This window comes from Triturus cristatus, chromosome 8, assembly GCF_964204655.1.
Source record: "Triturus cristatus chromosome 8, aTriCri1.1, whole genome shotgun sequence".
Classification (NCBI taxonomy): domain Eukaryota; kingdom Metazoa; phylum Chordata; class Amphibia; order Caudata; family Salamandridae; genus Triturus; species Triturus cristatus.
Genome location: NC_140591.1, coordinates 1,031,643,458 through 1,031,666,307, shown reverse-complemented (window position 1 = coordinate 1,031,666,307; position 22,850 = coordinate 1,031,643,458). Strand labels below are relative to the sequence as shown.

Sequence of the window (22,850 nt, the reverse complement as noted above, 5' to 3'; positions counted from 1 at the left end):
ACCGGAAACAACCATCCTGGGAGCGGTTTCGGGGCATCATCCGTCATCAGCCAGGCTAGCTTGAATCCAGTGGCACAGTGAGCCAGAGACCCAAATTCAAATTCAAATTCATCTTTATTCGGTCATTATAGGACCATAAAAGCACAGGATAAAACAGTTACATCTTCATAAAATATAAATGCCACTCTAAAAGCATCATAAAACAGATGATCATTAAAATGCATAGTCAATTTGATAGCAGCAGTGATATAACTGAGAACAGCAGTGCAAAGATTGTGTGATTCTAAGCTTTGCAGATAGATCAAACCCTCTTTGTAAGAATTAAAGTGTTTATGTAGAAGGGCAGAGCGTAGAAAGCACAATTTAGGAGAGTCATTTAAAGTACAAAAGAACATAAAATTAACAGTTTATTGAACAGTAACACAGTCACAGGGGTAGCGTGGGAGGGAGAGAAACCAAGAGCCCACTACTGGGAAAGCCACAAGGAAATTGACTATATTTAGTCTAAATCTAGTGAGATAAAATCTGTGCTCTACTATCCATTTCAGATAAGGCTCCATATCAGATGATGTGAATATCTGCATATATCTTGTAACTGTGGGCATATCAAGAGATTTTTCACTCTTACTCCATCTTTGTAAGCTTCATAGCTCTTCTTGACTTCTATTTTAAGATCAGATGTTATACTTTGCGGTGACTCAAAGAAATGACTATACCCCAGGTTATAGAAGGTGTTTTGCACATAAGCCAACCATGGAATAGTAGTCATGGTATCTAATTTTAAACAGTCTAGTAAGACCTTCTGTGAGAAGTCTGAATTCGGGGAGCTCCATAGCTTTTTCCATAATAGAAGGGGTTCCATGGAGATCTGGTCCTCCATGAACCCTATACCCAGTTTCAAATGTGAAATAAAGCTTGAGGAGGATTTAGGAATGGCCAGAAGGCTGCACATAAACCTATTTTCATCTACTTGAAGTTTTGTGCAGGCAGTACAGCCCCAAACTCGGGCTCCATAGGTGCCCACTGATAGGCACTTTCTTTTATAAAGTTGGAACATTTTGTATACTGGCTTGTGGCCTAACCTTTTTGCAAATCTGAATATTGCATCTTCAGCTGCACGCTTCTTTTGAGCCCTTTGGATAAGTAACCTGTCGCATGATCCATTTGCCGCCAATAAAATACCAAGGTAGTTGAAAAAAAGAACTTTTCCAAATTTTGTCCCCCGAATAAATAACGTTTTTGACTTGGTGTATTTTGAACCGCAGGTCGTGATAAAAGATTTTGACTGATTTACTTTAAGTTTTAATCTCAGCATAAAATCACTAAAACCGTTTAGAAGCTTTTGGAGGGAACTTGCAGTCAGACCTAAAAGAAATGCGTCATTCGCATAGAGCAGCACAGGGACTGCCTCCATGCCAATCCTGAGAACATCGTCACAGCAAGCCCTTAAAGCGGTGCCTAGGGAATTGATGTATAATAAAAAAAGGAAATGCACTAATATGCAACCCTGTCTTAACCCTCTAGTCACATTTATTGGGGCTGTACAGTCCCCATTCCATGTAAAGCGCACCCTCATTGTGGAGACCCAATGCATGCGTTTTACCAGATCCACTGGATGGGGATCAATACCAGCCTGCTTCATCAGGTCCCATAATATGCTCCTATCACAAGGTCAAAAGAACTGGGGAGGTCCATAAATGCCATATGTATGGCCCCTCTCCTGGCTTTGGCATATTTGCCTATGATGAAGGTTAGGTTAAGGGTTTGTTCTACAGTTCCTAGGCCTTGACAAAAGCCATACTGGGCAGGAGAGAAAAAAGATCTAGCTTCTGCCCAGTTCTCCAGTTTGCCCAGGATTACCCTCCCCAGGATCTTTACAGTGGGATCAATCAACAAGATTGGGCGATAACATGCCAAGCAGTTGTGATCCCCTTTCTTATAGATGGGTAGAATGATGGCTTTACTCCATGAATCTATAAGGTCGCCTTTCACTGCAGCCCTCAATAGATTTGTGACCAGGGGAGCCCAGAATTCCATGTTGTTTTTAAAAAGATCAATTGGGACCCCGTCTGGCTCAGGGGCTTTGCCATTTGCAGCACTCATAATAGCTTTTCTGACTGCAGATAAGTCTATGAGATCAATTAGCCACTCCTTGTTAATAGGGTGGTGATCGGGCATGTTTTCGTTTAGAGACCAACCCGCTTTGTGGTCTGGATTAAAAATCGAGGAAAAGTAAGTGGTCCAATCGGTCTCAGGGACATGGCACTCAATGCTAGAAGTTCAGTTATCCAACAAAAAAGGTTGGTTGACTACATCCCAAAAGAGTCTAGTATCTTTCAGATAAGCTGCTTTATTGAGATCCTCCAACGCTTTAGCTCGAATAACCTGTTTTCTTTCTTGTAGGGCTAGCTTATATTTATGTTGTGCTTCCTTTACGGCAGTAGTATCTCATGGTATTTTATTAGTGGCCAGTTTTAGGGCTTTGAGTGCTCTAGTGCAATCAGGACTGAACCATGGATGCATGGTTGGCTCATTTAGGCGAGAAAGCAAAAGACACATAGATGGTGGATGGAATGCATAGCAAATCAAACATTCACGAAGAACGATGATGAATTCAGCCAAGATCTGTTACTGGGGGTGAGTGTCGGAAAAGTTTCAGTGCTCCGTCCATCATCTCTTGTGTTTACTTTGTTCGCACTAAGGTGTCAGGGTATGCACAGATGTGGGTTGCTTGCTCACTTTGCCACTGTTTTCAAGCTAGCATGGCTGATGAGGGGTGTTACCCCGAAACCAGTCCCAGGATGCTTGTTCCTGGTCCAGGGAAAACCTGACTTGTCAGTTCGGGCTGGACTGCTCCCATGAGGGACAGGGTCAAGATTGATTTGCATATAGCTGAGTCTAAACAGGGGTGGCAAAATGATTTAAAGAACTATGATGGTTTCAACCCAGATCTCTTGACTGGTGGTGAGTGTTTGAAAAGTTTCAGCGCTCTGTCAATCATCGCCTTGTGTTTGCTTTGTAGAGTAGAATGGCATAGAGTGCAGTGGCATGGAGTAGAATGGCGTAGAGTAGTGTGGCATAGAGTAGAGTGACATAGAGTTGAGTGGTGCAGAGCAGAGTGCAGTGGTATAGAGTGCAGTGGCAAAGAGTAGAGTGGTGCAGAGTAGAGTGATGCAGAGTAGTGTGGTGCAGAGAGCAGGGGTGTAAAGTACAGTGGTGCAGAGTACAACATAGTGACATAGAGTGCAGTGACATAGAGCTCAATGGAGTAGAGTGCCATAGCTTGCAGTGGCGTAGCGTGCAGTGGTGCAGAGTAGAGAGGCATTGAGTTCAGTAGCTGATAGTGCAGTCTTGCAGAGTAAAATGGCATAGAGTAGAGTGGCGTAGAGGACAGTGGTACAGAGTAGAATACAGCTGTTTAGCATGCAGTGGATATAGAGTGTTACAGAGTAGAGTACAGTGGTGTAGCATGCAGTGGTGCAGTGTAGTTGGCATAGAGAGCGCAGTGGCATATAGTGCATTAGTTTTGATTAAAGTGGTGTTGAGTGCATTGGCATAGATTGCAGAGGTTTAGAGTAGTGTGGTGGAGATTAGAGTGGCGCAGCATAGAGTACAGTGGCATATACTGAGTGAATGAGTATGGCATTGAATGCAGTGGCATAGACTAGATTGTTTCAGAGTACCGTGAAGTGGCATAGAGTGGAGTGGTAACGTGTAGAGTGGAGTGGTGCAGGATGGAGTGCAGTGGCATAGAGTAGTAGCATAAAGTGCATTTGCAAAGAGTACAGTGTTGTAGAGTAGACTGGCTTAGAGTGGAATGGTGCAGAGTAGATGGAGATGCCTAGACTGGACTGGTGTATAGTGCAGTGGCAAAGAATGCAGTGGTGCATAGTAGCGTGGGGTAGAGTGCACTGGCATGGAGTAGAGTGGTGCAGAGTAGAGTAGAGAGGCATAGAGTGAAGTGGCATATAGTGTTGCTGGTGGTAGGCCATTGTTGTTTTAGTGAAACATGTTCACCTGCTTCATTGTTGACAACACTCACATCCACCAAATAGTATAAAACCATGTTTTGACATAGGCAGGATGATTAAGACTGTAGTGAAAATAATGTAGTTGGTTTCCGGGCTCCTGTTTTTAGTTTTCTAGAAAGAAGTCATCTATGTTGCATTAAGTGTAGTTGGGTAGGCTACACCTTTTGGCTTGCCAATGATTCATATAATTAAAAGGGTTTTGGTATTCAGAGTTGTTGACTGTAAACAGAAATGTCATTAGACATTCACTAGAGGGTCACATTGAGCAAAAGCCAACAGTACTTTGATAGAAGAACCTCTACATGAATATTTGTTGCCACAGAATGTGTGTGAACCTTCTTCCTGCAGGCCTGTTTTAAGGTTTATGTTACAGCCTCATAGCATAGACAGGGCAGGAGTTGGATCCATGGGGGCAGTAATCTACATCCCTCTTGCTTTCCTATAAAGGCTCTCACTTTGAAGTCACGGAAAAAAAGTAAACACCACTCTCCTTCACAAGACGGAGCCTGGCATTTTACCTATGTGTTTAAATGCACAAAACATGTAACAAAATAAGAACAAGATTTAATGGCTTGTGTGCAGAAAGTGAGATCATTCAAGGATACAGTAAAGAGGTTTGGGCAAGGTAAGGGACAACCTCAAGCTGGAAACAAAAAGAGTGAGCAAATAGAAAGCAAGGAAATGTGAGCTGCAAATCACAAAGCCAATGGGAAGCAATTGGCAAAATGCATTCCAAAGGAAGCTTTCTGAATGTCGCCAAGATGTCTTCAGCAAACCAAACAGCTGTGCTTTTTGGTAGGCTTCAACCTAAAAAATAAATGTTTCTAAAAGATAAGATACTGTAGAGCTAACTCTCACATGCCATCTTCACCCTACATGCGTGGTATCATACTGATGTATATCACCTTTTGTGCCACTGCATAATTGTCACAATTTCTACAGCTCCTCTATACAGTTTCAATTCTTTTTTATTTCAATTAGTGCCCACTGAATACGGTAAGTGATGAGCAGCTTCATTTGAGAGTTGCAGGAAAGGCAGTACAGTGGTAGAAGATTCAAGTAACTGGGCTACCGAGACATTTGTATTACTACTTTGTTATGCATGTCTTTCATAGGCAGCCTCTATCATTTATACCAGATTCTAAATCTGGCAACTCACTTATGTGCCCTAGCAGCAGTTGATAAAAAAAAAACATTACCCCCTATTGATACTTCATAAAGGCCTTACAGGCCAGGCTGACAGCCTCTCTGAGAGCCTGCCATTGCAGTGTTGCAGGTCTGCTTTTGCATGAAAGCAGAAAGCATAACTTCAGGAGGGGGAAGGAAGAAAAGGGAGGTGGTGGGAGTTGGTTAAGAATGGCAGTCAAGGTTTGTTTCATATTTGGATCAGAGAGAAGATGCCATGTTGTATGTGGCTCCCCACTCTTCTGCCCCTGCATAGCAATTGAAACAAGGGGCACATAACTTTGAGGACCACACATAACATAAAAACATAACATTTTAAACTATAAAGTTAATACGGGAATGTTTTTTACCTCGGGGTTCAAGTGGCATCATAGACCACTCGAGATTCGCCCCAATTGTCAATTTGATGTCACTCATAGCTCATCAGAAATTCACTGTTACCCATCTATAATTCTATATATTGTCTTTAAATATTGGTTGTGACACTTTGTGGTTGTTCCCAGCAGTATTACTGGCTGCTAAAGGCTGGTATAATGCACCCCTGTAAAGATGCGGAATGTTTAAAAAATAACCTCATTAGCAGTTGGTATTCTTCATCTATAATGGCAAACCCCTAAATATAGTATTATGTCTTTGCATCAATGGTATTTCTACTTTTTTGCAATAGCAAAATAGTTATCACCAACCTCTAAATGAAGGGTTATGTTGGAATGTGGCTCAGAGCCTCTGTCATGTACTACAATCATAATTTTATCCTTTTCACGTTACTATTGTCAAACAGCGATTGGCAATGTCAATAAGTCTGACTTAGAACTGAAGGTGCCTGAATGCTTACATCCTCCCACTCACCCACCCATCATCCCATCATTTAGTCACTAATCCTTGCACTCATCCAGCTATTGATTCAGCCACTGTCACATACTTGCATTCACCAACTCGCAATACCACATACACAAAATCACCAATCAATCTCACTGTACTGAACATGTCCCAAAAAGCATATACTCTGATATGCAGCAAAGCACACCATAGTTAACACTAGATTAGTCACCATGCTTCAGCAGCACTGGGGAAAGCATGGGAGTGCTCACATAAGATAATCCCTGCTGGGAGAGGAGGGGATAGCACAGCACATCATATCAGGGATTTGTTTACTAGAACAATTACTGCCCATGATTTCACTCCACATATCACTGCATCTTTATATTTGGATGCAGTAGCCATCATAGGAGTAGGAAACCCACCGAATGCAATGCCACATCCCCCTAGTCCTGCTGCTGTTTACACATTTGGCATGAAACTCTATTGCAGTTTTTTCAGCCGCTACTGGGTCTTCAGCTGTTGAATTATGTTGGCAGCGGATGCTGGTGGGGTTGGATAGTATTAGGACGGGATTCTTCTGGGGAAGTGGACAATAACAATGCACCATCATTATAATTAATTTGAGAATATGGCAACTGGCTTGGGCAATTGCCTATGGCAATTGGATTACTAGGCTTCAGTTAGACAAATGTAGCCTTTTACATTATCCACTTTATTGTTGTATCCAAATGAGCTCAAAGTACACCCCTTTATCCCTTGCCCATGAGGGCAGTGAGGCAGAGCAAACCAAGCCTTACTCAGGAAAAGGTGTGGGTTAGATATTGAGATCTCTGAAATGTACACAGTAAAACTTAACAATCAATGTCCAGTAAGTGCATTTACTTTTGAATAGAGATGGTACTTACATTCACATTAAACTATGTACATAACATCAAACTACAAATACACACAATGAACACTAGAATTCTGTAACTCCTGCACTAGTGACACGAGTAAAAAAAAGTTTCTCGGTTTTAAACAGTATAAGAACTTTTCTCATGGTGTTTCTCAAGGGGTCCACAATATAAAATACATTTCTTTTGTATTTGTTACAAAGTTCATACTAATAAACCCCATCCAAACACATTTACCAGAGTTCAGCATATAGAATCCATTTGAATTGTATTAGTCAGAATTCACAAAGTAAAACGTTTTCTAACTGCATTTTATCACTGGGGTTACACGTAGGGAGATTAACCCCTTCCTCCTTTATTTAGCACAGAGACTGCATTATCAGTGACTCTATCAGTTATGAGCAGTGGAATGGCTTCATAGGTGGGTTAGATCAACTGCTGCCCAATCAAATGCCCATATAAAGCACAATCAAGATAACCAACTAAGAAGCAGAGCCAAAACAATAGTGCTACCTAACAGTTGAGCCCAAACTAGGCACCAAGCACACTCTTTCCTCACTTTATTCGTAGGGTACAGATGCAGAGTAATCCAAGCTTACTCAGTGAGATGGTATGGGTTAGAAATTGAGAACCCCTCAAAGCACATAATAACAGCTGCGGCCCATCCATATGGGCGAAGGCACCACCCACCATTTTCCCTACAAGAAGAGTGTCTGTCAAGCTCAGCAAAGGCCAGTCTGATGGACACTCTTCTTGTTCAGGTAAATCAGTCAGGAGCTAGACGTGCTAATAATGCAGGTGCCTGGCTGCTTGTGCTTAACCCTGTGGGTGTGACCCCCTAAGCCTGGCAAAAGTGCCTCAAAGCCCTCCCTCTCTTGATGAAAGGAAGTCTTATTGCTTGCCTCAGACCTGAGTGCTTCTATTTCAGGCCCTCAAGTGCCCAGGGCTGATTGTCAATCAGTGACACCGCATCACAAAGTTGGGTGGGGTCAGCAGTCTCACTGACTCCATCCCACTCTGTGACAAGGGGGACTGCTGCCTCTTCTCTTCTAGGTCTGCCCATAAGAAGAGGCAGCAGTCCTAACCCTCCTGGGTCCTCCATGGCTTCCCTCTCTGGGAGCTGCAGCACAGGTACATTTTATATTTTTGAATGTTTGGTGCGTGCATGTATGTATGACTTTGTTGTTATTCAGTGTTGTGAATCTATGTTTGTGTGTGTTCAATTGTGAATGCATGGGTGTGAGTGACTGGGTTCATTTGTGTGGCCCATCCACCCCCTCCCTGCTAAAATTACTTGCCGCCACTGCACAATAACTTAAGGAATCAATGTCCAGCCAGTAGTTTTACTTTTAAAAAGAAACTATTCTTGAATTTGCACACAACTAAATATAAAATTATAAATATATTTATATACTACATAATTTGCTGTTTCTAAACTAGAAATCTGTGTGAGCAGCTTGCTCAGTGCTTTACATTGTAAAGCATCTTCCTGTGATGTTTGTTATGGAGTTCACAATGTAAAATCCAGTCCTATTAGATTTGTTTTAGCATCCAAAATATAAAACGCCTCTATATAGTATTTGTCAGCGAGCTCACGATATAAAACTCCTCTCTATTGTAGTTGTCAGAGAGATTATAATGTAAAACCATTTCTTCTGTATATGTCACAGCATTACACCATGAAATGGAGCCAAAGTGTAGAGACCACCTTACTGTTGTACCCAAATCAAGCATCAAGTAAACCCATTAGCACTTGACCACCAGAGTAACAAAGCAGTGCATTTCAAAGTACTCTGCAAAAATTATAAGAAATCAATCTCCAGCTGGTGATTTTGATTCCTAGAGAAGAAACAGTGCTTTTGTTTATCCACAATTAAATGCAAAACATAAAATTACAAATGTACACAGGTGAAAAATGTGTGTACCCTTAATATCGAAGTAGAATTCAGAATATCAAGGTTACCAAATATTGAAGACAGAATATCGAGAGTATCATTATGAGGAGGTAAGTATTATCGTTGGTAAGTATATCATTTTTCTGTTTTATATAATAATATCAAAACCTAAATACTGTTGTATAATAATATTATTAAGTGTTTTAATGTATTATATGTACATATATTATATATATTTTTTCATTGAAAAAAACAAAGGTTAATGGGAGGTTATAGTTAGGAGGATATTTCAGTTAAAACATATGTTTACATGAACAAAAACACTGACATTTAACAATTATAGTTATCTCAAGTAATCATAACTCATGCCCTAAAGAAACTATAACCCTCCGGCCCTCCCACTCTGTGCTGAAGTGGCTGAGTCACGGTTGTTTGCTGTATGCTTACCATATCTAATAGTCTAATCGGCTGCATCAGCCTAAGGCACTGACTAGCAGCCACGTCAGCATCATGGTAGCAAAGGCTGCACTTGTAAAACAGCACACAACATTTTAGTGGAGCACAGATGGCAGAGGCCTGATTTTCAAGCCTCACTCCACAAAGAAAAAGTAATAATTTGAGAAGTCCAAACTTAAAATCAAAACTGGACTAACACACATGAAAATGGGATTTAATTGCTTGGTTCATTTTTTAATAACTTTTTTTAATTTCTTTTTTAGGCCAGCAAAAATATGCAAATTATTTGATCAAAAGTTTATGATAATATATAACATGAATTAAAACTCAGTATCAATTAACTTTAAACTAGATGGATTGTGTAAGTGCCCATAAACTGCTACACAAATATAAACAGAATAGAAACAGACCATACCTGGCTGTCTTTCAATCTGGCAAGCATCACTTTCCCTGGTCACCCGTCCACGAGTGCTGGGACGCCCCGCTGCTGGGGCAGCCATGCGCTATACAAGCATTTCTAACATAACATAAAATAAAAGCAAACAGTAAGTCATCGTCTTCCATCTGTGCATTGTCCAAACTACTTTTCACCTTTCGATGCCAAGAAACTGACCATTACTTCCTCGTCCATCTTCCTCTCACAATCCTTACATATGAGTTCATGTCCATTCCTGCAGAACCTAATTACCAACCTTGACCTCCCCAATCCAAGATGGCCCCCATCCAAAGGTAATACAAATACCTCACTTCCCAGAGTGGACTTACTGTCTCTTTTTCCTGCAGCTGGATATTATCTTGGCACAGGAATGTATGTTTTTCTTTACTATTGCTTTTGTGGACCTGCTTTAGCGGTCTTTATGTTTCTTTTTTATGATCAGGCTCATATGCATGGCTTACGTGATCACACTGAAGCATTTGGGGGCTTGCTGGGTAGCCTGTGACAGCTTCGGGGGACTTTTTGTCATTTTTTCAATTTTATTTTTACTTCCCCATATCTGATATTGCTTTAGGCATTTGGTCTGTTGCGCACTGGTGCGGGGCACTTTTGCCACATCAGACCTCTATTTATTGTGTTCTCAGCAGATGCGGGGCATCTGCCTGCCTTTAACCTGACACCTTTGTGCTTTCCCATGGACACGTCAGTAAGCTTCCAACTGGCGCAGTGCGGGTGGAGAGCACGCTCCAGTGAGAGCAGCATTACCTTGGCAACCGGTCGGGTTTATCAAGAAATGCTTTACTGTGCCATGCTGGTTGTGGTTTGAGTATTGCCTTGCTGCTATTCATTTGGGATTATTTGACTGCTGTTTTGCTATTTATTTCATCTTCATTATGAGTGATTCAGAAGATTTTTCCCCGGTAGCAAGGCCTTCAGGAGGGGTGGCTGTGGTGGCTTACCTACAGGCCATCATTGCAGCATGTGAAGAGACTGCATTTTGTGTCCAGGAGGGGAGTCCCTAAGGTTCCTAGGATGGATGCTTCCACGGAGGAGGAGAATGAGGTCCTTTAGGGCTGTTTTGTGCAGGGTGCAGATCTGGCTGAAATTATGCAAAATGTGTGGGCTAATTTGGGCTTTGTAGATTCTGCTCCAGCACCGGCTGCGGATCACTTTTTTTCATAATATCAGCGTGCTGAGCCAGAATCTTTACCCTTGCATGCTTCCATTTGCAGTTTTCTGTCAAATTAATGGAATGATGTTGACAAACAGTCGTTCCCACGGTTCTTGTTGAAACATTACCCTCTGGATACATTTGGGGAAGAGCACTCATCCTCTGTGAAAATAGATAAGCTTATGGCTCTAGTGTCAGAGGATGCTCTGCCCTTTGATGTTGCTGATAAGAGGGTGGAAGGGGCAGTGAAAAGTGCCTATGTGGCTTCTAACTTTGCAGTCCGTGCTAATGCCTACTCTACTTATGCTATTCAGTCCCTCCTAAAGGAATTTCATTTTTTGGTTGAACAAGTGTAGGAGGGTACAGATCTTTCTGCCCTCTTGCTTTTGGTGGGGCAGGAGGTGTGGTTTCTCTCTGATGTCTCATTTGACAATCTCTGTGCATCTATGGCTGATTTCAGTGTGGCCATTGCTGCCCAGCACAGCATCTGGATGCGCTCCTGGAAGGAGAATGTTGCTCAGAAGGCAGTTATCTTTAAACTTCCTTTTCCAGGTCTCAACTTTTTTTTTCAGTGATTTTGAGGAGCTGATTAAGAAGCTAGGTGACAATAGGAAGCTAGTTACTCCCGTTCGTCCAATCACCAAGAGCAGAGGTTTTGGCTACAAACAGGCTTTTTCCTGTTGGGGTTAAGGCTCCGCAACACCAGCAGTTTCAAGGTAGGGGTTGCGGTCGGGGCACCCCTAATGTTGACAAATCCCAGTAATCTTCAGCTAATGCATCCTCTCCTGCTCCTTCCAAGCCATTACTGCTCCGAGGGTGGTCTGCAGTCCTTTCAGGACATTTGGACTAGTACCATTGTGGATGCATGGGTCGCCCATGTGGTCTCAGACTGTTACCGGATGAATTTCAGCACCACTCCTCCTTGCCATTTTTCAAGACTCCTGCGCTTCGCAACCCAGAGAAGGTGGCTACACTTATACATGGGATTCAGTTGCTGCTCCAGAAGGCTGCCATCATTCCAGTTCCTCTGGGGGAGATTTTCCATGGTTACTATTCCTAGTGCAGAAGGCATCAGGGAAGTTTCATCCAGTGCTGAACCTAATGGAGGTCAATCAATATATCCCTCATATGTCTTTCAAGAAGGTGTCTTTCTAGCTGATTCTGCCTCTCTTACAGAAAGGTGAGTTCCTGTTCTTTATCGATCTCATGGATGCCTCCCTCCATGTCCCGGTGCATCCGTCACAACAGAGGTTCCTCCTGTTCGCTGTCCAGGGCAACCACTAACAGTTCCGGGCCCTGTCCTTGAGATGGGCATCTGCTCCACGAGTGTTCACCAAGCTCTTAGCTCTGTTGGTGGGTATTTAACGTTCTGAGGGTGTCCAGCTCTTCCCTTATCTGGATAACTGGCTGATTGCCTCTTGTTCTTTTTCTAACACTCAGATGGAGGTTCTCAAGGTGACCATGCTGTTTCAGGACTTTGGCTTCTTGGTCAACTAGAAGAAGTCCCAGATCCTGCCGTACCTAGATCTCCTCTTTATGAGGGCCCATTTCACGATGGACTTGGGGGAGTTATTTGTGTCTGAGGAGTGTTATGTTCGTCTCCACTTCCATTTGTCCTGTCTCCTTCCTCGTCCCTCAGCATCTGCACTGACATGGCTCCGCAGTCAGGTTGAGATGTCCTCTATGTTGGCGCTCATCCCTTGGGGAGGAATGCACCAGTATCTCGTTGTTCACCATCTCCTGAGGCATTGGAACCCATTGTATCGGGAGTACGAGACTCTGGTTCCTGTGACTCCTAAGATACGCAGAGATCTCCAGTGGTGGCTAGACCACACTCATTTGTGCAGGTTTTTTTTTTGGTTCCTCTTCCTGTGCCAGTTCTCATGACCGTTGCCAGTGGAGGAGATGGTGTGCCACTCTGGGGGATTCCACTGCACAGGAGCGATAGAATCGGATGGAGACGCTTCAGTCTTCCAATTCGAAAGAGCTGGCGACTGTTCTGAAGACCTTTTTGTTTTGCCATCCCCTGTTGTTGCAAATGGCAGTCTGTGTTCAGACAGACAACCAAATTGTCTGCTCTTATCTGAATCAGCAAGGCAGTATGTGTCCCGCTCTGTTTCCCTTTTCATGGAAGATTTGTTAATGAGCCGAATCCCATCTCTTGGCTCTCTTTGCAGTCTATCTTGGGGGCAGGAGAACGGGCCAACCGATGCCCTGAGTTGGAGTTTTCAATCCTCTGTGACAATGTGTCTGGATCTGGCAATCTTTCGGTCAATTCTTTGTCAGTTTACCCACCTTTGGCTGGATTTGTTTGCCTCCAAGGACAATGTGCTCCTTTCCCAGTTTTGCAGTCTGGTTCTGTCCTCTAGCGCTTAGGCAGTGGAAGCTCTGGCTATTCCCTGGCTCAGGGGTCTTCTTTATTGTTTTCCCCCAATCCCTCTCCTCCCTCAGGTGGTTCAGAAGTTGGTTCAGGACCATGCAGATATCCTGTTGATTGCCCCGGGTTGGTTGAGGTGCCCTTGGTTCCCTTGTCCTCTCCTTCTGTTAGTCAGCCCCCTTCACAGGTTGCGGCTTGTGGTTTGGCACTTGAGAGGCAGTCCCTCTTAGTACAGTGGTATTCTTCTGATGTTGCTGCACTGATCCAGCAGTCCCAGCGGCCGTCTATCCTTATGGCCATCATTGGCAGAATTTTCCATCTGGTGTCAGGACAGGGGTATGTCATCTTCATCTTGTGCTCCTGCTGCAGTTTTGGAGTTCCTTTGGGACGGTTTTCGACTGGGGTTGACTGTTTCTACCTACTGTGGTCAGTGGGCTGCAGTTCAAGCTTTTGTGAGGCTGGTGTTTTGTCTGATGCTCCACTAGGGGTTTGATTGCTGCAGAGTTGTTTTCTTAGGCATTCTGTATTTCTTTCCCCATTGCCTCCTTGGGATTTGCCTCTTGTTTTGCTCGGTTTGGAGGTTGCTCTGTTTGAGCCGTGGGAGTCTGCTGGCTTCAAGAATCTGTTAGCCAGAGTTTTGTTTCTGGTGCCCATTTCTTCGAGGGGATGGGTGGGAGAGATTGGGGCTTAGTTGTCTTCCCCTCCCTTCCTTTGTTTTTTTCCGGCCAAGGTGGTTTTGAGTCCTAGTCCAGCCTTTAACCCTAAGGTGGTTTCCTCCTTTCACTTGGATGCTGATATTGTTTTACCTACCTTTTGTGCTTCTCCTGTGTCTGAGGAAGAGGTCTGTTCGCATTTATGTGATGTATATTGTGTTTTTTCTAAATATTTTCAGCGCACTGCTTCATTTTACAAGTCTGATGCTTTGTTTGTCTCCCATGGTCTGGTGAAGACGGTTCTCAAGTCTTCTCTCTCTACCTTGTCCAATTGGATAAAGTTGCCCTTTTCTCATTTTTATTTCTTGGCTGGCCTGCTTGTCCCAGCTACTTTTCAGGCGAGGTCTAGCTAAGGGTGTTGCTGACTCCTTTGCGGTGTTTAAGGGGTCTACAATTTGCTGCCACATTTATTTTGCTTCCACTTGGGCTTTGCCCCACACATTTATCATCCATTACCATTTGCAATTGGGTGAGGACGTGTCCTCTGATTTTGGATCATGCTGTTTATAGTTCAGTGGGTCCTCAGGCAGTGTAATGTTTTTGGATCATTGCATTAAATGCTCTTGTGTTTGCTATCCTCTCAGTGTGTTTTGTTTCTGAGAATGCATAGAACATGGACCCCTTCTTCCTTTTCCCCTGTCATGTAAGGTTATAGGTGCCTGGGAAATAAAATAAGTTAGTATAAATTATGATGTGACAAATACAGTGTAACCCATTTGGTTACACAGTCAAAATATGAGTCAATAGATGAGATTAAGTATGGATTTAATACAAATTCAAAGTCAAGCTGTTATACATCAGTCTCAGAAACATAGTATAAAAATACAGAATCACTAAGGGATATCCTAAACGATGTACACAATTTATCCCCAATAACAGAGAGCAAATGAGGAATTCTGAAGCTGCTATACAAAGAATGAGACTCAAAGTCTGGTAAGAAGATTGAATGTTTCGATCCTCTTGCCTATACATGAGGTTGTTTAAGAAGATCTGCTACGCCCTATTCTAAACTAAAAATCAGGAACTCCTTAAGAAGCCAAGGAAGCAGAGAAAGGTGAAAGCATTTTAGAACCTCTGTGGAAGTTCTTTAAAGGGAAAACATTTTGCATAGCATAAAGCCATGCACCAGAGTTGTCAGAAATAGGTTTGTACCTCTCAGAGTCTTAAGGGAACAAAGCTAAAGTGTAATCCTCAATTATACCCACCACAGAAGCTTCAAGAATCATATCACATGTCTCATTAATTTCTAGCTTCAAACAACAAAACTTGACAAGTACACTCGATATTTCTTTCCTTTGGTCTACACAGTGCATCCTTGGATTCCCCCTGTCTCCATATTCTGCTCGGACAGCAGATCTCCCTTGTTACTTAAATCTTCTTATCCTTGCCAAAAGATACTCCTTTCGAGCCTCACTATCTCTTTCATACAATGTTCCGTTCTTTAACCATGAGCTCATGCTACTGCACCTACAAAGGAGATAAAAACATTACTTCCAAAGGAAACATTCATGTTAAAGTTAAAACATTAAGAAATCCCACTGCTTAAGGCCTTTGGTCGACTTAGTGCAGAAAGCATCTCAATACACATTTAAATGCAGATTACAGATACATATATGGTTGCAATATAGATGTAAAGCGCTATTCAAATGGATCCATTTTCAGTTATAAAATATATGAAGAGCAATATTTTTATGAATACACAGCTATATAAGTATTGACAATATTAATCAAACCACATAAACGTAGATATATGTGGGATCTGCAACTCTTTGTTACTGTAAAGAAAATGTCAATATGCACTCTCATATAAATGCTGGGATTACACAGTAGATGTACTTCCTGTAACTGTTCAAGTGCACTACATTACATTAATTTTGTTACATCGCTGGAATACAAGAGGCCATACGTAAATATTTATGGGGCCTAGTCAAACATGAATGGGTGAAGCCAAAATTACACTGCTCCATTTCAAAATCGGTTTCTTGGCTTGGGTACGTACTCATACATAAGGACTGTGAGCGGAAGACGGACAAGAAGATAATGTTGGTTACTTACCAGTAATATTCATTACTCTGAGTCCATGTCTTCTTTATCACAGTCCTGAGTTCCTACCCCCTCTCCCTGTTATTCAACTGATTTAATTCTTGGTTTTACTATTTCAGGAATTCTCCCCAGGAAGTGAGGTATTGTATTACCCTTGGATCGGGTCCATTTTAGATTGGGGAGCAAAAGTCAAGTTTGGTAATTAGGTTGTGCAGGAATGGAGTTAAACTCATACGTAAGGACTGTGATGAAGAAGACATGGACTTGGAGTAATGAAAATTACCGGTAAGTAACCAAGCATCATAGAGGTGGGTTATTATGACACATTTATCATAACTGCTGAGGATCACTTGTGTCTTTACCATGTGTGAGATAAGAATTAGTGATATTATTGTAAAACAGAAACTTTGGTTCAGTTGTGAAAGATGCATCCAGTTGCAAAATTGACTCTTGTCGAAAGCAGAATGTAACATGGCAGCTCCACTAAATTATGTAAAACCAGAGGGAAGCAAGGTACATTTTGATATCCAGGTAGGTGAGGTTCAAGGTTCTTGGCAGCAAGGTTTACTGTTGACACATTCCTATATCACCTGCATGTCTGTTTGCCTGATCCAGATCTTAGTGTGACCATTAAGATAATGGATGAGAAGCCTTGTCATGTTGCAAAAATCTGTATGTCGATTCACAACGTGCCTTGTTTTATTAACCTCTTCAGTGCCCACGACGAGATAGTCTCGTCAAGGAGCACGGTTGCGCTGGGCCCATGACGAGACTATCTCGTCATGAACCCCACCCACTAGTGCAACGCCCGGCACAGGAGGGGGAAAGGGCGTGGCACTGAAGGGGTTAAGCACGGTAAATGCAAACTCTCTTTCAAAGTTTAGGCCCTCTGCTCTGACTCCAATCTGTTTTCACTTTCAGAATCATTGATGGGCGTGATCTCATGCCCCTGCTTGAACGAAAACATCTCAGATCTGAACACGAGTTTCTGTTTCATTATTGTAATGCATATTTAAATGCAGTGCGCTGGCGCCCGAGAAACAGTAAGTAAACGCTCACTGTGGCATACATGTTGCTTCATAACTATTTGTATGGTAACTGGAGGAAAGCAAGGGAATGGTGCAAAAAAAAAAGTCTGTGGAACTTTGAAAAATCTACTTTAAATTATTGGTACTTTGCTCGCAAAACACCCAAACTATTGCTACACAGCACTAATTTTCTGCTGTTAGCTCCAGTAGGAGAATTTTCAAAACTCGAGGCAGAATTATATTTTGCCTTTTGTGTGCCAGGTTTTCTGTAACAACAAATCCTTTGTTAGCTTGTTTACTGCTCACTTGTAGCTATTTTTTTTCAAGACTACTGTTTATAATATGGCAGCATTTCGAAACATGTACGAGAGGGTTTTATTGATTGTAATTTCCCTTGAGAGCGATCAGTTGGTTAGGGATTTTAATTTCTTTTGAGAGCGCGCAGGTGTGTGATTTACAATCTTTCATCTGATAGACCTTTAATGTTGACAAAATGAATTAGAAATAATAAAAACAATTCAACTTGCGGGAACCCCATTTGGCCCCACAATAAGCGCCAGTAATAAGAATTTGGAGTTAAGTAGTTTTCAGCCCAATATATGTGCCTATCAAGAGAATCTTACAAAGATACAGTATTGCTGTTGGCAAGCTGAACTATCTCAATAGGTTTAGTCTCAGTAGAATGAGATATGAAATAATCACAGCAATACAAATACTGAGAAATAGGGATAGGTGTTCCTTAAACAAACGCATATTCTCTCTCCTAACCTGATTAAGTTCTAAAGTCATCTAATCAAGGCTCTTAGTTGAGAATAAGGATGGTTCGTAGAATAGTGTCTTGAGGAAATTCAGATGTGCAAGAAGGTGTCAGCATAGTAAAGACTCCTGTAGAAGTACTCCAGAATTAGGATACGTGTTAAGCATGAAGCTTCACACTTGCATGAATAAAGAAAGCAGAGAGGTCTGTAGAGCTCAAAGTTTATGGCAATCTGCCTTAACTTCTAACATTGGGGAGACTAATTAAAATCAATAGAACTTTAGCAACAATCATATCTCTTTCCACACAACGAGGACCCAATCAATTCTCTTCTGTTGCTTTGTGTTTGTATTACTTTCCTATCTCACCGAACTTGTACAGATACTGCAATCTTGAACATTCTCCTTTCCTGATACACAATGAATATGTGAGCCTCTATTTCCTCAGATAGAGTAATTTTGACCATCAAGAGATTGGTTCCATTTCTCAATTGGACAGTTTATTTTAATTTTTAAATAAATAGAAAAAAATGATTGCAATTTTATACTTGAATCAACTTGTAAGTAAGACACTGAGCCCAAATGGCGCATCAACGCTGTGCAAGTGAAAATAATTGAAAGTAAAGTGTGTTGGTGCTATGCAGTCTATGTACATAAAACAGTGATAGTGACTGATCCAGGATACATAAGTAGTTGAACACACTCTAAAAAAGAGTGAAATGCTCCAGAATCCAAATAAAAACAGAGCACTATTATTGTGACAAGTCAGCGTTTCAACCCTAAGCATACAGTTTAGATAGTATTGGAAATGTCCCTTTCCACAGAACAGACTTAACAGAAGACTACACATAAGAGGAATATGGTGGTAGATAATTTCCTCTGTTGCTGATGCAGGTAACTGCATACAGACATACCAGGTCTTTGCATCCAGAGTGTTTAACTCATTTCTAAAGGTATTTAAAGTAGGCATTTTAAGCATAATCTCATGTAGTTGAATCCACGTGCAAAGCTTTATAATCTAGTGCATGCAAACTATTATCTATCGGACTCGGGGTTTCAGAAGCAGCACTCTGCATTAGCTCATCTACTGTGGAAAATGTAGATGAAAATAATCCTACAAGGAGAACAATTAATACTTCCATAATGGCAAACAACATCTGTACTAATATATATCTTAATCTATTTGTGTTATTCGTTTTCATGACTTCTCTAGAATCAGACCGTTATACAAGGTTTGCAGCAAGTAGGTTTCTTCAGTGCATCTCTACTGGTGCAAATGGAGAAAAAAATTCAAACGATGTGCAATGAAATTATTTACAAATCTTCGTGAGTCTTCCTTAGCCCTACTTCATGTTTTTCTAAAATGACACCCGTACACTCGTTTTGCAGCCGCAGGCCTAGGTAATCTTCTTAATTCTTTTGAACAAAGTTCAATCAAAAGCCTCTAATAAAACGAAAGTCCAAAGTTCAATTCAGAGATCAAGTCAATGACAACTCCGATCAGTCTATTCAATGGCAGAGCAATTTCAAAACATAGTTCATCGAGGAATGCTGATTCGAAGAGGTTTACCTCTGATCTCACTGTTCTCCTCCAAATCACATACTTCAGTCTCATTGTTATTTGCTGCAAGTTATGTCGATTTAGGTGATGAGTGTCTGCGACATGGCTCTCTATCTCTTTTTGATCTCCTGAGTACACGTTGTTTATTTTCACTGTCACTTAGGCCAGAATCCTCAGTATCTTCCGGGACAGTACTCAGTCCTCGTTCTATATGTAATCTTAATCTCTCTCTTTTTTGCCTCCTTGACCAACAGCCCTCAGTCTCTAATCGGCATAAACAGCACTAGGCCCTTCATCAGGGTATGAGTCTGGCTCAGGCCATGACTTCTCAGCTGTCAGTTTATCAAGATGTGCTGGCAGAGGCTCTTGCCGAGTCTCAGCAGTATGTGCATCTTCTTCTTGGGTTGCACTTCAGGAAGAGGTACTGTCACATCATCAAGAGGACACTCTACTCTATGAGTGCGGGCTGCATGAATCCATTTGGGAAGACCCCACATTTAACAGCAGTATTTGTCACTAGGAATGACCTGGTACGGTCCATGCCATTTAGGCTCCAGACATGTTTCCCAAATGTGTTTCTTCACCAAAACCCAGTTGCCAGGACTGAGATCATGGCACTGCGCCAGGTATGGAGAGGCAGCAACAGCTTCAACCTTAGCGGGCACAGATTGGACCACATCAGCTAGTCCCTTGCAAAAGTTGAGGACCATTTCATCTGTAATGTTAACCAGCACATTTGTGGGCACTGCAGGCCGTCTCATTGCTCTCCCCATGATTCTCTCATGTGGGGATAATCCTCTCTTTGTGTCAGGAACACTATGAAGACTCATCCACACAATAGGGCAAAAAGTCTTGCCACTTCAGAGATGTTAATGCAGACACTTTGGCCAATCTGGCTTTCAATATTCTATTCACCTACTCCACAATGCCAGAAGCCTCAGGCCGTTAACTGCAATGTAATCTCTGTTCCACTTGCAACACTGCACACATTTTCAGGACATCATTATTGAAATGAGTCCCTCGGTCTGACTCCAGCGAGGTTGGGAAACCAAACCTGGGTATCAACTCCCTTAACAACAACTTAGGTACTGAGGTCCTGTGAGACTGTCATTTCTTCTGTTCGGGTAGGCTTCCATCCAACGTGAGAAGATGCACATGATCCCTAGGCAATATCTCAGCCCGTTGTACACAGGTATTTCAATAAAATCCATTTGCATTCTGTTGAACGGCCCTCCTGATCTTCCTATGTGACTCTGTGCCACTGGAGTTATTTTCCCTCCATTCATCTGTACACACAATACATCTGTGGCTCAATTCTTCAGTCACCAATCTAAATCGTGAGTTAAACCAATGTTGTTTAAACCATACCATGGCATCCCTCTCAGTATGCACAGGTCCATGGAAATGCCTTCCCATTAGGAATAGCATGCTATCTGGCAACACTGGTCTGCCATTTACGGATACCCATATAGTATCTTTTCTCTTCACACGTCCTGCTCTGAGCCAACCCTGCTGCTCTGCCGCTGACACTTCCCCCTGAAATCTCTTAACTTCCTCTCAAGCCTTAGTTGTTGACAACAAAAGGTTATAATTGGTTTTACCTTTGGATTCATTCACATAGTCATAATTGAATGTTCGTGACCCATGAGCAAAGTATTGTGCACCCTTATCCGTGTAGTGAAAGCCCACTGTCACATAATCATCATCTCTGTGGTGAGTGAGACACCTCACAACTGCAATTTTTGCAGGCAGCTAGAATGCTTGAAGTAATCTCACAACAGGTTCCCCATTGTGGATAGAGGATTCAGATGAAGTCATAAATCCCCTCTGTGACCAAAACTGTCCAAAGTCATGAACGACACCAAAGTCATACTGACTATCCATTAATATTTTCACTCTCAGCTGGTTAGAGGCACAACAAGCTCTAGTAAGAGCTATCAGTTCAGCCACTTTGACAGAGAACACCCCTCAAAGCCAGGAGGCTTCAAAAACCTCTGGGACTGTGCTGACTATGTTTAGCTCTCAAATTTCCTTCATTGTCTCTCCAACATGACTCATCCGCAAACAGTATGTAACATTTTTTACTAGTGGCTCGTGTTCGATATCTGGGCTTGACTTGGTGCATAGTTCAGTGACATCGAGATTATCATGCTCAGAATCCCCCTCTTCATTTTCATTCTCCAGGAGAGCCATAAACATGGCATTATTCAAACTATCACATCTTCTAATGGTTACATTTTCAGCCGGCAATGTGATATGTTCGTACTTGCTCATGCGACTATTGACTAACTGCTATGTACGGGTACGTGTCAACAAAATGTCAACCGAGTATGGCACAAGAAGAGTTAGGGAATGCCCCACCACAATACTTTCACAGCATTCTCTGCAGACACCAACTGCTGCTATGGCCTTTAGCACCCAGGCAGCTCTGTGGCTACAGGATCAAGAGTAGCAGAAAAGTAAGTCATAGGTCATCTCGCAGTTCTGTGCACTTGTGTAAGCACCGAGAGTGCACAGCCCTAGTTCTCTCTGCAGAAAACAGCTAAATATTTATTATAATCAGGCATTCCCAGTACCGGGGCTTGACAGAGACTTTCTCTCAGTTCTAGAAAACCAATCAAGCAGTCGTTATCCAATGGTATTGGATCAAACACATCCTTGTGTGTCAGCCGCTGTGAAGGCTTGGCCATTAGTGAAAAGTTGGGTATCCACTGGTGACAGTAGCCCACCATTCCCCAAAACAACCTGACTTCTCTCTGAATAGTTGGCGGATTCATTTTAAGAATGACTGAGATTCTTTCTTGTTATACCTTCCACGTTCCTGTTTCAATGTGAGGTCCAAGATACAAAACTTCCTTCTGACAGTACAGCAACTTACTCTGGGCCACTTTATGTCCATTCTCAGCTAAGTGGTTCAGCAATGCAATGGTATCTTGTTTACGAGTTTCCTGTGTATCTGGTGCAACTAGTAGGTTGTCTATGTCGTGCACTATGACTGAATTACAGGGCATGACTAGGGACTCAAGATTATTATTGAGGATCTGATTGAAAATGTAAGGACTTTCTATATACCCTTGTGGGACTCAGCACCATGCCAGAACACAGTTCTAGAACCAGGAGACATAGAGAAACTGGCTGTCCTAGTGCAGGGGTAAAGAGAAAAGGGCCCAACACAAATCAATGTCTGTGAACCATTCAGCCTCACATGGAATTTGAAGTAAAATCATAGCAGGATTTAGTACCATGGGACAACAGGGAAGAACAATGCTGTTATTTTTCCCCAGGTGCTGCACTATGCAGTATTTACCGTTATGCTTCTGCAAGCCCATAATGGGTAAACTACCTGGACTCCCCATTATCTCCTTCAGAATGCCTTGTATCATTGCCTCAATCAAAGGAGTGACCCCAGAAATGGTTTCATGGTTCAGATTATACTGTTGGGTTTCAGGGTACTCAACATTGAATTTTAATTTTATGCAAACA

General features: G+C 42.2%; 1 protein-coding gene across 1 annotated transcript in view; it reads left to right on the top strand.

The window, feature by feature from the left end:
- STS (steroid sulfatase) overlaps positions 1–22,850 on the top strand; it is a 2,058,867-nt gene that overhangs the window by 1,622,313 nt on the left and 413,704 nt on the right. Inside the window, exon 9 of the mRNA XM_085622589.1 lies at positions 16,944–17,065. Within this exon, the coding sequence (XP_085478715.1) occupies positions 16,944–17,065 (122 nt within the window). The remainder of the gene's footprint in view (positions 1–16,943; positions 17,066–22,850) is intronic.